The sequence below is a fragment of the Rhinichthys klamathensis genome, unplaced genomic scaffold, assembly GCF_029890125.1.
Source record: "Rhinichthys klamathensis goyatoka isolate OS25496 unplaced genomic scaffold, OSU_Roscu_1.1 h1tg000269l_1, whole genome shotgun sequence".
Taxonomy (NCBI): Eukaryota; Metazoa; Chordata; class Actinopteri; order Cypriniformes; family Leuciscidae; genus Rhinichthys; species Rhinichthys klamathensis.
The window spans coordinates 703,714-718,702 of record NW_026606789.1 but is presented as its reverse complement, the minus strand read 5'-3'; the positions used below and the strand labels follow the sequence as shown (position 1 = coordinate 718,702).

Below are 14,989 nucleotides of genomic sequence, written 5' to 3'. Positions count from 1 at the left end.
AGGGGTAATGTGTTTCTCATTAAGAACAAAAGGAAAAGAACAGGCAGGCCATTTTCGCTGACTTTTTGGGGCTGGATGAAATGGAACAGAGGACTGTTTATTGCATGTGTCCGATCCCTGGCCTCTTTCCGATGTGCTACTCCTTGCTTTGCCAAGACAATCTGAAATAGCATCTGGCCGGACAGGAAAAGAGTCTAAAGGGGAGCGGGGAGCGGGGAGGGGGAGGTGGTAGACAGGAAGCTGATGATCGAGTGAGCCCCCACCACCTTTTCAATCTGAAAAGTCTGTTTCTTGCTCAGTCGCACTTTTTTTGTCTGTCTTTCCTGTGCTCTTTTGGGAGTCTTGTAGCTTTTTTCTGATGCGTCCATGGCCATTTAACAATAGCGATAGATTTCAACTAATCATTACAGCTTGTGTTTGAGAGGTAAAATAAGAATGAAAATGAGAGACTAGCAGAAAAGGGGAGGCAGTCTAAACACTCCCACTGTCAGAGATTTAACCTCCTCTCTCAAGCTATGATCTCCACGTTCCTTTGCTCTGCATGGTGGGAATTCCTTTTGCTTTAAGTTTCCCCCCAGAAATCTGGAGCTAAATGAAGGAAATCTAAAACTAGCCTCTATTCTGGACTTTCCATATTAGTCTTGCCAAACCAGTCAACTCTGAGCTTGATTTTAAAGTCAACATGAAACAACATTTGCTACTTCTATAATATGGTGTATTAATGCAATAGGATATTTAACAATAAAAAGGGGCTTGATGTTATCCACCAGTGATGAATCATTAACAATAAATCCATGTTCACTTGTCAGTCTGAGGTTTAAGTTTGATGTCATGTTGACAGTCTAGAAAAATAACTGTTTTATTTCTTCACTCCTTTTTAAAATCTTTGTCTCTGTCTTTCATATTTAAACATTTTAGTCTTTGTTAATCTGATCTGTTTGGTGAAGTTTGGGGTCTGTAAAAAAGATACACAAGAAACATTTCTTCTTATTATCAATATTGGAAATGATTGTGCTGCTTAATATTTTTGTGGAAAGAGTGAGACATTTTTTCAGGATTGTTTGACAAATAGAAAGTTCAAAAGAACAGCATTTATTTGAAATCGAAATCTTTTGTAATATTCTATGTCTTTACTGTCACTTTTGATCGATTGTATTAGATCCTTGCTGAATTTTAGTAAATATTTCTTACTAACCCCAAACTTTTGAATGGTAGTGTATATAGAGTGTTTGATTTCAGTAGGATGTTAACATCATCTGTCTCTTTAATGTGGCAGGTGGGTTCGTGAGTTCCTCAATGATGAGAACAGAGGCCTGGACATCCTGGTGGAGTATCTCTCCTTCGCCCAGTGTGCCGTCATGTAAGTGACACACCCTAAAAGCAACCAACCACAGTCAACTTCACAACACGCCAATCCATGCACCATCTTTAGGACATTTAAAAGATCCCAACAAGAAGCCAGGCTTCCGCTGTAGATAAGGACTGTGATGAATTCACTGTTGTTTAGTGATTATGAGGGTGCTGGAGGCCTCGTTGTAGGTGCGCTGCATTTTGTTTTGTGCTTTGTTATGCCCTGCTATATTGTGCTTGGATGGTCCTGTGCGGCTCTCTGCAAAACCCTGGACCCCCTGTTACTGAGCTCTGTTGCTAACCCTCCCCACCCTTACCCCCGCTCTGTGCGGTCCCCTGTGTATGCGGCTCAGGTTGGATTTTGAAGGGCTGGAGATTGGCGAGGACTTTTCGCTGGACAAGGCTAAGTCCTGGAGCAGGTCCATTGAGGATCTGCACCAGAATGGCTGCAATACGCTGGTGCGCTCTGCGCGGCAATCCGTCCTCCGGTATGTACTGGCCTGCTTGTGCTTGCTACGCTCTGCCTCGCTTTAAAACGACTGTATGTTCGCTTATGTGATAACTTGCATTGGTTTGGTTCAGGCTGCTGGTAATAGTTAATGTAGTTTGGAGACTGTTAAGTTTTTTATTATTATTATTTTTTTTTATTTTTTTTAAAGAAATTTGAAGAACTGGCACTTTCCAAGAACAGGGTAAAAAAAGAGCCTCAAAGTCCTAAAAAATAACCATATAAATAAAGCCAACCCAAATATTTGAAATGCAAATTTCTAAGGCCTCTAAATTATCACCATGATCAAAACTCAATCTACTTCATGCCTTCTGTCATGTGATTAATAATTTATACTTTTTTAGCAAGTAAAAAGGACTTTTAGTATCATTTAAAAAAAACTCCATCTCCAGGTCATGGTATATGTGTTTTTGTTGTGAAATATTTACTGATTTCTATAAAGTAAACATAAGAATTTTTTTTATTAGGAGATATAGAGTGATAACTGATATTTATATGGATCTTGAGTAGTCTGCTATACTGTTTTAAAGATCTTATTGATTTACATTACAAGCTATCAGAATTTCTACATTTTGGTCATTAATTTCAGCAACTGGCCCTATTTGCATATTTTTGCTCAGTTTGGACCTCTGAATAAAACTGAGGTGTCCCCCCCCCCCCCCCCCCCCCCTCCCCCTCCTTAAGAATGAGCTCCAAATTCTATCCTATATAATTTTGAGCCATAAAGGCCTGATGTATCAAATATGATTTTTTTAATACAACCATTTTAATACAGGATTTTAATACAACAATTTAATGTGTTTTAAACTATCTACTCATCCTAGGTTAATTTTATGCTGGATAATTACTATAATAAATATTATAGTTTTCACATAAAAAATGTTTAGCCTCTTTTTGCATTGTTTCATGAGTAATTCAACCCTATTTGAGGAAAGTGTCAACTATTGTTATTGGCTTGTCAGTTAGCTTCCTGTCTCACTTCACTGGTTATAAGAGTGCTCATGCCATGATAGGAACATTAGTGCTTTGCACCGAAGCTAGGAGTCACATGCGTGCATTATTTTGCCCACTGAGCCAAAGCCACACTTCCTGAGGGTAGACAACTCACACGAATGAAAGTATTTCTTTATGTGGCGTGTATGATTGATTGTTTGTGTGTGTTCTGTCAAATCAAACACTGCACTTGTGAACTACTAACTTTGTCCTTTTATTACAGCTATGGCTCAACTTCCAACAGCAAAACCATCAAGAACTCCAGATTAGTCAGTCAAAAGGATGATGTACACGTGTGCATCATGTGCCTCAGAGCAATCATGAACTATCAGGTACAGGATGCACAGACCTGATTGGTCACAAAAACCTCAGGGATGTCTGCCCATTCTGAAACTGCTTCTTAAAGTAGTATGAAACCTTATCAAACACAAGAACTAATCCAGATTGTTTTTCATATCAGTGTCTGTCCAATTTACAAACCCAGCACAACATTTTTATTCAATAACCATTGCATGGGGGTAAATGTTTTTTTTTATACTCAAACCACATTGCTTTTTCCTTTCTCACCCTAGTATGGCTTCAACCTTGTCATGTCTCACGCGCATGCGGTCAACGAAATTGCCCTGAGTTTGAACAATAAGAACTCCAGGTAAGAATTAAGGTATTGTTTAACAGTTTTGAGGGACATTTACACAGAACATGTTTTTATGTTTAAAAAAACGAGTATCAGGGCAATGAAATGGGGAAAAAAGCAAGGTCTAGAGACACATTGTTTTACTATTAACTTGAGTGCCTCTTTTTTAGAAAGTAGTGTCAGAGCGCATAAGTCAGTCTCGTCCGTGTTTACATAAGAAACAACGGAAAAGCAGCGCAGTGGAATGGAAAAAAGCATTCTGTGTGAACAGTCACTTAATATGTCAGGTTTTCACTGTGAATTATAAGATGACTTGATATTTTTCACCTCCAGAATCTGTATATTTAGGAGTATTTCACTGTAAAATTACATAAAATGTTTCATTAGATTTATTCTACTTTTTCGTTGTATAGAATATGGGATACCTTAAACCAATTGACAGGTTTTTTTACCATAACATTTTTAGTCTTTTACCTGTAATTTAAAATGATGATACATTTTTTACAGTGTAGATAACTAACAGAGGAGCCTGTTAAATGCAATACTTTCAGTGGCCTTTAGTTTTCATAAGGCTGTGAAATTGGAGATTAGAGTTGTGCATTTGTTTGGTAAGAATGAACTCTTTAGAGCAGATTACTGTCATTCTGACTAATTGCATTTGTAGTGAAAGCTTAGATCATTTCAGACTGAAGCATGGAAAAACCCCAGCCTTTCTTACATCTTGAACAGCATCATTCCTTGAGCTCAATGAATCAGTGCACTAATCTATCACTCAATCACAGCTGTAAAGGTTTTCTTGGATTGTGTCATTTCAAAACATCTCTGAAAAATGTACCCCACCTACAATTACTGATACTCAACATCAGACCTGACCCCTATGAGAGGCTCAAGATGAAAGTGCGATATCACATTTCTGATTTTGAAAATTGTATAACAATGGACACAAAGCTGCTGTTCTCCCTGAAGGATAGATCTAAGCAGGTGTGGGTGGGTGATGATCTGTCAAGTTGGTAATGTTACCCGTCTTATTGTGCAAGTCCTGCTCTGCCACTCTAGGCCAGTTGAATGCTCACAGAAGCTTTTGTTCTGCTTTTAGAACAAAGGCGCTGGTCCTGGAGCTGCTGGCTGCTGTATGTTTGGTGCGAGGTGGTCATGAAATCATCCTCTCAGCGTTTGATAACTTCAAAGAGGTAGATCCTGGGATATATACACCTGCATGTGTATTACGATAACCACAGATGCTGTATTAAATGTTACAACAATGTGTTTTGTTTAGTGTGTGCACATACAAAGCCAATTAGCTGGCAATACCTTTTTTGCTTCCCAAATGCATTTGTGGGAAAACACCACATTTTAAGCCAGTCGTTTCATTAAACCCACATCTTTGATAAAGATCTGTGTTTTGGGGGGAGTGAATTGCCTGCAGACTCAACCGTTCACTCAACCTCTCAGTTTTGTTTGCCTAGTCATTTAAATACCGGAAATGGGCCAATTACCCCGTAACTGTCCAACTCTATCCTGAGAAAGTAGGAGAGCTAATCAACACAGCAGTTACAACAATGTTGTGAGAGAGACTGAAATAATATGCTGCCTGCAGACTGGCAGAACTAGTCTTCAAAGATTCTGTGGTTGAACTAACTTTGAATTTAGACTAATGAATTAAACGTTCCACATTTAATTCAGCAGGGCATTATTGACCTAAGCAAGAAGCTGATTGAAGTATTTTAAATATTACGTAGTATTGCAGCATATTCTGCAAGTTTCCATTTTTCTATGGTGAAACATGAGGCCTAACGTTGCTCCTTTTGATCCCCCTCTTTTTCCATAAAGTCTATAAAGAAGTCTGACTTTTTCCTGATTTGAATTCTCCATCTCATCTTCCCTGAACCCCATAACCTCATACCCTGCTGTTTTGAGAAATAGAAAACTCAATAATTTGTTCTGTTATGTTTGTTCTTCTCAAAGTCTTCTAAGTAGGATGTTTATTTGTGAGGATATTGTTGTAACTATCACACTTCATATTTAACACTTGAAATATCTGACTGTACTCGGGGGTTACTGTGTTTCACTGATTGTCTAAATAAAAATATCTGCAGGTTTGTAAGGAGAAGCACCGCTTTGAAAAGCTGATGGAGTATTTCCGTAGTGAAGATGGGAACATTGACTTCATGGTAGGTGCATGAAAGCACTTGGGTATTTTTGTACCTGTTTGTTTGTGCGAGATATGAATGTGTTTGTGTCTCAGGTGGCCTGTATGCAGTTCATCAATATTGTGGTCCATTCGGTGGAGGACATGAACTTCCGTGTACATCTGCAGTATGAGTTCACTAAGCTGGGGCTTGATGACTTCCTGGAGGTATTTAGTCAATGTTCAAAATACTCTAAAATTATGCAGTGTTTAAATGGGCAAGTCAAATGTTCAGTGTGTAGATGCCTTTTTTATTTGAAATACTATTAAATAATTAAGTCAAACAGAATATATTCTTAAACTCTAAAGAGTAACCACATGATAAAACATTATGAAATCCCCTGTGTTTCCTCGCAGAAATCCAAGCACACAGAGAGTGATAAGTTGTCGGTGCAGATCCAGGCTTATCTGGATAACGTGTTTGATGTCGGAGGTTTGTTGGAAGACGCTGAAACAAAGAATGTGGCCCTGGAGAAAGTGGATGAGCTGGAAGAGCATTTGTCACATGTAAGAACCATTAGATACTCCCTTTCCTTCCATTGCTAAATGTTATTATTATTATTAAAAAAAAATGTGTAGAACGGTAATATAATACCAATTACCAGTAGAAATTTCATGTGATGGAGAATCTTTAGAACCAGAAAAAACTAAATTTATCAACTAAAATGAGAAAATCATCATGGGTTACATTAAAAATTATGCAGAGCAGATTATATTATAAAAAATAAAACTATTTAATAATGATTTATTCATTGATAATGTTGCAATATACATGACTTTGAAAATAAATTAACTAAATTGATCAAATCTCTCTATCTATCTTATCTATCCTATCTATCTATCTATCTATCTATCTATCTATCTATCTATCTATCTATCTATCTATCGTATCTATCTATCGTATCTATCTATCGTATCTATCTATCGTATCTATATCAAAACTGTAGCAGTAAATTTTGTGTTCAGTTGGTCATGTTGTCACTTCTAATATCTTATTGACTTCTTCACCCTTATCAGAGTTCACTGAGTTCAGGGAATTCAGAGTTATTCCCTATCATTCACCACCACAACATAAAGCAGCACGCACAGCTTAATCATTCACTTTTGGTGCAGAGGGATCTTAAAATATAATTTATAATCTGACTTGTAGACTGATTGGGCTTAAAAGTGCTTAGTTAACTTTAGCACATACTGGCCTGTAAATCGGAGTATGCAGACAGTGTGAAAACAAACCTCAGATTGTTCCTCTGATCTCGACTCAGTAGTGGGCCTTTCTGCTGGACTATGTTATGCTCATGGCAAAGGTCATGAAATGAACAGAGAATCACACAACAATCCTTTTGCTCTCGCTGGGGGTGGAGGACAGAATTCCCCAAATATTCCACTATGTGTGTAATCTCCACTGCTTCAAAAGTGAAAGTGATGCTGCCTCATCTGCTGTGTCATACTGCTGGAAAGATTTTCTTTATTGATCCGTAAGAGAGTGAGAGACAGAAGAAAGCTTAAAAGGGTACGGGATAGATGTTTATAGCATCAATGCTCTGAACTGCCTCTCTCCTCTCATTTTTGTTCCGCCACCTCTCACGCTGTCATGTTTGCTCCCTTTCTTTTTGTTCTAGGTGACAGAGAAGCTTCTAGATGTTGAAAATGAGACCATGATGAAGGTAGCAGACCTGGAGAAACAGCTGTTACACAAAGACAAGGAACTGTCAGCCATAAAGGTAGGCCACGATCACTCGCTCTCAAACACTTATATCACCTTCACTCATGAGCTTGACATGCAAATAGCTCATATAATTATTTATTTATACATAGAAGTATAACATATAACATGAATAAGTTATAGGAATGATGATGACAAATTTAATCAAGAATATCTCATTAGTAAGGACTGATTATTAATCATTTGTAGCTTTTGCATGGTCTGGTTACTAGATGTATAAATGTTTAATAACATACCATGTTTTAATGTAAAATAGTTTTTTTGGACATTTGCCATGGTACAACCAAGCTTTTTATATGTTGGTATGCTGATTTGTTGCTCAAGAAACATTTCTTATTATTATCAGTGTTGAAAACATTGCTATTTCATATTTTTGTTGAAACTTTTTTTCTAGTTAAAAAATCTTACTGACCCCAAACTTTTGAATGGTAGTGTATGTATTATGACAAATGTATCATTATCGATAAAAAAAGTTTAAGAGCATCATAATTAGAATATTTTCTTATATCACTTATATCAATCATTTATTTCATAGTTACTTATGATGTCATGTAAATTGAATGTCTTGTAAATTCTCTGTAAAATCCTTTCTAAAATTTTTCCTTTTTTGGAAAGTCATAAAAATGCTGTTTCATGGATAGTATTTGTTGTAGTTTCAGTTCTTCACTACAGAAGTTTACTCAACTATAACAACGTTCGCTTCTGAGAACTCCGAAAATGTTAAAAAGGGTCCATGTTTATATATCAAAATATACTATCACATACAGTATCATCCAAAAAGGTTTTTATGACTCACTTTGAGTCAGAACCAAACAGAATTTGCATGAACAGAACCATATTTAGTACTCAAAACAGGACTGACAACCATCTATCCACCATAGTATTTTTTGGGGGGTATTTACATATGTTGTATGTACCCCAACATCCTTAACTCTTGACTGCTCTTCCTTCCTTCCCATGGTTATCCAGGAGACGTATGAGTCCGCCAGCACACAGGTGCACACACTGCGGCGGATGATCCAGGAGAAGGATGCTGCCTTCCAGAGGCACAACAACATCGAGAAGCGGCTGCTGGAAATGGAGCAGCAGGGCACCATCCGATTACGCAAGCAGCCTGATGGGGACATTGCCATCGAGGCTCTGGGTGGTGGAGGAGCAGCTGGAGCTCCTCTGAGAGACCTGAACTCACTTACTGCAAGCATGAGTGGGACTGGAGGTCCGGGTGTCACTTCAATCGCTCCCATTGAAGCTGTTGCTCCACCCCCACCGCCACCACCTCCACCGGCCCCACCGCTCCCTTCAGAAGGTACTCAGATAATAGCCAGGAAAAACAATAGGGTGAATGTGTGTTTTGCATATGAAATTCACTTTATCATGTCACATATATTCATTATGCAATAAGCTATCAAATATCTTCATGGGGGTGCTCTTGGAGACTCAAAGCAGATTTTATGTGACAAAAGATACTTACATTTGTATGCATGACAATCTCTGCAATTTTACCCTTCTATATTTGAATTTGCAGTATAAACCTTCCATAAGAGGGATAGAGAGGGAGATTTGATCAAAAATATAGTAAAAACAGTAATATTTATTTGAAATAGCAGCATTTATTTGAAATAGAAATCGTTTGTAATATTATAAATGTTTTAATTACTGTCACTTACGATCAATTTAATTAATCCTTGCTGAATAAAAGTAATTAAAAAACATCTTGCTTAATGGCAGTGTATATATATATATATATATATAAAATAACATAACATAAAAGGAATCATTTGATTTTAGGGATTACAGGGAAAATATTTGATTTGGCACCAGCGCAAGCCCACTGTCAATGGAAAGCTGGTATGTAGGGATTCCCTTGAAGCTCCAGATTATGGAGACTTTATTAGAGTTATTGTAGAGTAAGATAAACAGAAAAACAAGGCAAAGCTGTGCACGCTGTTTCCCTCTGAGCTACAGACCTTCAAATGTACAAGTCGTTGCACGCTTAGCAGGAAAAGGAAAAGCTAAGGGTGTTTCCTTTAGCTAAGGAGCGGTTTCTGCTGAGGAAGCAGCTGGACTGGAACTAACTAAATATCCATTACGTTTCTGACTGTTTAGGAACCGTTTTTAAGAGTAAAACTGAAAATAAACATGCTAATTTATAAAATCTCTCTTGTTTTATAGTCGAGTGTGTTCCTATTCCTCCTCCACCTCCTCCACCTCTGCCCGGATCATCCCCATCAGTCATCCTTAGTGTTGGCTTATCGGGTAATACATAATTAAAAATAGTACTAAGAAAACTGTATTACAGTATCTTGGCTCCAATTTGTTGACAAAAAAAGATTAAAGTGAGTGACAAATCACTCTCATGATCTTGTCATACACAACTATATACATACATATATATTCTAAGTTAGTTAAGGTATTGTACGACCCTTATGTTTTTTCATCTCTCATAGCCATACGCATCAAGAAACCCATAAAAACCAAGTTCCGCCTTCCTGTCTTCAACTGGGCTGCACTGAAACCCAACCAGATCAATGGCACCGTCTTCAACGAGATCGATGATGAGCGTGTGCTTGAGGTAATATTGAGCGTGAATCAGATGTGCACATATTTTAAGTGTGTTCCTTGAAACTCTCCACTCATCCTAAGGGCTTTTGTTCTGTCATGTAGGAGTTAGATCTGGAGAAGTTTGAGGAGCTGTTCAAGACTAAAGCCCAGGGTCCTGTGGTGGATCTGTCATGCTCAAAGAGCAAGGTTTCCCAGAAGGCCATTAATAAAGTGCAGCTACTTGATGCCAATCGCTCGAAGAACTTGGCCATCACTCTGCGCAAGGCCAACAAGACCACAGAGGAGATCTGCAAAGCCATTCAAACGTACGCACATACTCAAGATTTTCGTCATATTGTGTCTTCATCTTCTCAATAATCTCATCTGAGATGAATATGATGCAATTTCCATGTTGCAGGTTTGATCTGAAGGCCCTGCCGGTGGACTTTGTGGAATGCCTGATGCGGTTCCTGCCCACGGATGCTGAGAGCAAACTAATGCGTCAGTACGAGCGGGAGAGGAGACCTCTGGACCAGCTTGCAGAGGAAGACCGCTTCATGCTCTTCTTCAGCAAGATTGAGCGGCTCACTCAGAGAATGAGCATAATCACGTTTGTGGGCAACTTCAGTGATAATGTCAACATGCTGACCCCGGTGAGCAACTATGATGGTCAACAAATGGAAAGCTGGGAATTTTTTTTTATGTTTATAATTATTTTTTTTAGCAACATCCTTGTTGTTAGTGGAACAACATTTGATTTCAGTATTTACATTTTAGGCGTAGCCATAGGCGTAGACTTATCGACCTGTCATTACTCTCTGATTTTAGAGTTGTTAGGCTTGTGGTAAAGTATGTTTGTTTGACCATTTTATTCCTGGACCAACAAAAGATGTTTATATAGAAACACGTTCTTGCCAATATCATGGTCACCTTGATCAAATCATGAATCTCTTTAACTCTTTGACATCCACAGCAACTCAATGCCATCATCGCGGCATCAGCTTCAGTGAAGTCCTCTCCAAAGTTAAAGAAGATTCTTGAAGTAAATATCTACTTGTCTTCATTATAAAGGCTCAAGATCATCTGAAATTTGTCTAGCGTTATCCTTAACTTTCTGTTTTTTTTATCTGTCTCCACACAGATAATTCTGGCTGTGGGCAACTACATGAACAGTAGTAAAAGAGGCTCGGTGTATGGTTTCAAACTTCAGAGTCTGGATCTGGTGAGCTTGGTTGTAGAGGTGGCTTTCTACATGATGGTGTAGTTAAATCACAGTGCTGTTCTCACTCATGCTGTTGTTGTTCTCTCTCAGCTGCTAGATACTAAGTCTACTGACAGGAAGATGACACTGCTCCACTACATTGCTCTGGTCGTCAAAGAGAAATATCCTGAACTGGCTACCTTCTACAATGAACTGCACTTTGTGGATAAAGCTGCAGCAGGTCTGTGTTCTACAGGGTTGTAATTTGAGTTGAATTGACCATGTCCCTTAGGACGTTGAATTGTAATTTAAATTAGAAATACAAAAAGTGGAATTGCACAGAATGGCAATTCAAAGAAAGTTACTCAACAGAGGAAATTAATTATTGCTTTGTGTTTGGGGTAAATTAGAGCATTGAGTCAAATCAATTATTTATGAATTTATTAAATATAGTGAAAAATACAGTATTTTTTTTTTTTTTTTGAAAGAAGTCTCAGATCATTCATTTGATCAAAATACAGTAAACCAGTAATATTGTGAAATAATATTACAATTTATAATAACTGTTTTACATTATTTTGATACATTTATACTGCTGAATAAATGTGTTAATTTTTCTTTTTAAAAAAAGTCTTACTGACCCTAAACTTTTGAATTGTAGTGGAAGAATACATTTTCCAATAAGGTTTAATTCATTAAAGTTATTTAATGCATTTAAACATTTTTTAATAGAATTTTATTCATCTACAATTGTAAATGTATAAATATATTATTGTTCATTGTTACTTCCTGTTCATTCATAACACAGTTATAATGAATAATTTATGCAACCTGAAATATTAAAAATGTCATTAGTATATGCAGGCATTAACAGTAACCTAAACCAGTAACCTGTCAGTTAATGATACCTAAAGCATTAACTAATGTTAACAAATTAATATTTATTGTGAAGTGACACCTACATTTCTATAGGTACCATTTTAAACAATAAGTACAAATGCTATGTAATGTTTATGGAAATACCTTTAAGTTGTGTGTATGATTATCTTAATGGGTGATTCACACTGAAAAAGTAACTGGAAAATCTACTGTACAGCAATTATATGAATTTCTTTGGATTTGTTTCCATTTTAACTGTAACTACGTTCATTTCAAATCTTCGGTGACAGTGTCCCTGGAGAACGTGTTGTTGGATGTTAAGGAGCTCGGTAAGGGCATGGATCTGGTCAGGAGAGAGTGCAGTCTGCACGACCACGCCATACTCAAGAGCTTCCACCAGACCAGCGATACACAGCTGGACAAACTACAGAAAGACGCCAAGACTGCTGAGGTGTCCTTTCTGTCTTTTAGAAAACACTTTCTGGCAATTAAACAGTACCAGATTATTTCAATCTCACATTGTATCCACTTACAGGAGGCCTTCAACAATGTGGTGCATTACTTTGGGGAAAGTCCTAAGACCACGCCGCCCTCTGTCTTCTTCCCAGTGTTTGTACGGTTCATCAGAGCCTACAAGGTAATCCATTCAGTTCACTCAGCCGTTCTAGGCACAGCACACTAACAGATAATGAATCTTCATATTTTGACAAGAAGGAAACACATTTGTGGCTCTGCATAGTCATCAGGTCAGGAAGAGACTTTTAATTTCTAAGCCTCAGGGGGGAAGGTGAACCCGACCTGCTTTCAAGTCATTGAGGACAGGAAGGAATAGTCCACATGATCTGCTACCTGGCGTGTTTAGTAAACATGAAGTGGTGAAAGATCTGGCCTGCTAATTGAAAGGTTGAAGGTTGAAACCCTGAATGGACACACACTTTCTATGTGTGTTTATATCCTTTGGCCATCCTAGTTTGAGTGTCTTCCCTGTTGAGGCGTCAGTGTCAGAGCGCTGGGGTGGAGTAGCAGACGTTAGCAGAGGGTGAATAACAGGAAGGGGCAGCTGGGCTGAGATTTAAGGGCAGCTGCTCTGTTTAGACTGGGTTTTGCCTTCACCGCCTTTAACCCGGACACACACGCATACACACACCTCTTCCTCACATTGTTCTGCTGGTGGATTTATGAGTCTACATGAGGAACCGCAAAAAGCTCCAAGATCTCTGTGTGTTTGTGTGCGTCCATATTCATATCCCTTCTCAGAGGTTGCTGTGATTGCACAAAACACAGGCCACGACCTCACATCTAAACAGTGTCAGGGCCCGGATCACACTCACATCCCTACCTATCATAACTTATCTCTCTAAGTTGCAAACTGTTGTTTTCTGCAGGAGGCTATGGAGGAAAACGAACAGAAGAAGAAGCAAGAGGAAGCCATGAGAGAAAAACTACTAGCACAGGAGGCCAAACAGCAAGACCCTAAGGTGAAATCTGAACCCGTGAAAAATAACTAAAATACCCCCGCCCTTAATTGTTTATCATACTAGAATTTAAAAGATTGGTAACATTTTACAATAGGTTCCATTTGTTAACATTATTTGAAGCCCCCCTGTGACTCTACACCCTCGCTTCATTTAGTATACACGGATTCAGGATTATGCAAATTAGCCCCGCCTCCACTCACTCACACCAGCTCAGAGACCCACTCGGTCAACTCATATACAAGTCGATTTATCAGAATGGTAATGCATTTTACGTATCGCTCTCTACAACGTCGGATACAATGGTATCCTTTTGCTTGACTACTTTATCAAACATCTAATAATGTGTTGCTAATCTTACACAAAGCATGTTCCCGGTCGCCATCTCAGAGTCAGACAGCTATCTTCTAACAATCAGCATCCTTAGAAAGGCTTTGAACTAACTTAGAACTTAAGCGGAGAAAGGCATTTAGTTTATCATAACATCATAATATACATCACATACATAATTCACCTGCTATATTGCTAAATGTACCTGATTTTTCATATCAACAGAAAAATATACCAGGATAACCTGGCTTCTCTCGAGACCGCAGTTAAGGATATGCTAAAGCTTGTCCCCGACGTCGAGATTGGTTACATGGTAGTTTGTGACTTCAGAAACACTAGTGATTTCAGCATTCTTTTTTCACTGCAGTTTTAAAGAGAAAATACTCGGCAATGGTGTTGACTTATAACAATGAACAGTTGTATTTTTAACAACTAACGATAACAAAGATTAATAATTACTGTAACAAAGGTATTGCTCGTGGTTAGTTAATGCATTAACTATCAGGACCTTATTTTAAAGTGTTACCAATAAGTTATTATGCAATTGGTTAATGGTGCTACTGGTTTTTGTTACAAAATAAATAAAAAAATATATAAAAAAACCCTTGAATTTGCCCCTGATTCTTTTAAACATTTAAAAATGAGTGGAATGAGTGGTGAATATATTTCTTGTTTCCTCAATGCAGGTCCAGGCTCAAAAGAAGCGACTGCAGCAGCAGGATTTGATCGCAGAGCTCCGGCGCAGACAGGCCAAGGACCACCGGCCTGTATATGAGGGCAAAGATGGCACCATTGAAGACATTATCACAGGTGGGCTAGGCAGGACTGCAGTACCCATCAGCCAGGGGTCCAGAATCACTGTGGTGGTCCACTGCTCTCCGCATCAGCAATGTACTCTCTGTTATGTTAAACAACAGCCCTTACAGCTCGATCAGCACACTTTACAAGTGCACATCAGTTAAAAACAATGAAATTTGAATCAACTCTCAGGGATCTTCAGAGTTAATTATATGGTGTATTAACTAAGCTCTTCTCTTTCTAAAGTATGGAAATAAATCATAGAGGATGCCTATACGAGATATTGCAGAAACTGTCCAGGAAGAGATAACACCCTTAAATTCATTGTTAAAAAAAAAAAAAAAAAGATTAATTATCTATTATTAACAC

The 14,989-nt window shown here is 38.1% G+C and overlaps 1 protein-coding gene across 5 annotated transcripts in view; it reads left to right on the top strand.

Annotated features, from left to right (window-relative positions):
- fmnl3 (formin-like 3) overlaps window positions 1-14,989 on the top strand; it is a 52,811-nt gene that overhangs the window by 31,817 nt on the left and 6,005 nt on the right. For 4 of the 5 annotated variants that reach the window (XM_056268015.1, XM_056268014.1, XM_056268013.1 and 1 more), the window contains exons 5-25: window positions 1,277-1,360; window positions 1,704-1,838; window positions 3,075-3,183; window positions 3,424-3,500; window positions 4,582-4,675; window positions 5,582-5,656; window positions 5,731-5,841; window positions 6,031-6,180; window positions 7,293-7,394; window positions 8,366-8,702; window positions 9,569-9,652; window positions 9,844-9,968; window positions 10,061-10,263; window positions 10,356-10,590; window positions 10,911-10,979; window positions 11,079-11,159; window positions 11,250-11,379; window positions 12,308-12,468; window positions 12,553-12,654; window positions 13,403-13,495; window positions 14,509-14,632. In XM_056268015.1, coding sequence (XP_056123990.1) covers window positions 1,277-1,360; window positions 1,704-1,838; window positions 3,075-3,183; window positions 3,424-3,500; window positions 4,582-4,675; window positions 5,582-5,656; window positions 5,731-5,841; window positions 6,031-6,180; window positions 7,293-7,394; window positions 8,366-8,702; window positions 9,569-9,652; window positions 9,844-9,968; window positions 10,061-10,263; window positions 10,356-10,590; window positions 10,911-10,979; window positions 11,079-11,159; window positions 11,250-11,379; window positions 12,308-12,468; window positions 12,553-12,654; window positions 13,403-13,495; window positions 14,509-14,632 — 2,681 coding nt within the window. The remainder of the gene's footprint in view (window positions 1-1,276; window positions 1,361-1,703; window positions 1,839-3,074; window positions 3,184-3,423; window positions 3,501-4,581; window positions 4,676-5,581; window positions 5,657-5,730; window positions 5,842-6,030; window positions 6,181-7,292; window positions 7,395-8,365; window positions 8,703-9,568; window positions 9,653-9,843; window positions 9,969-10,060; window positions 10,264-10,355; window positions 10,591-10,910; window positions 10,980-11,078; window positions 11,160-11,249; window positions 11,380-12,307; window positions 12,469-12,552; window positions 12,655-13,402; window positions 13,496-14,508; window positions 14,633-14,989) is intronic. The other variant, XM_056268016.1, reaches the window with a different exon arrangement.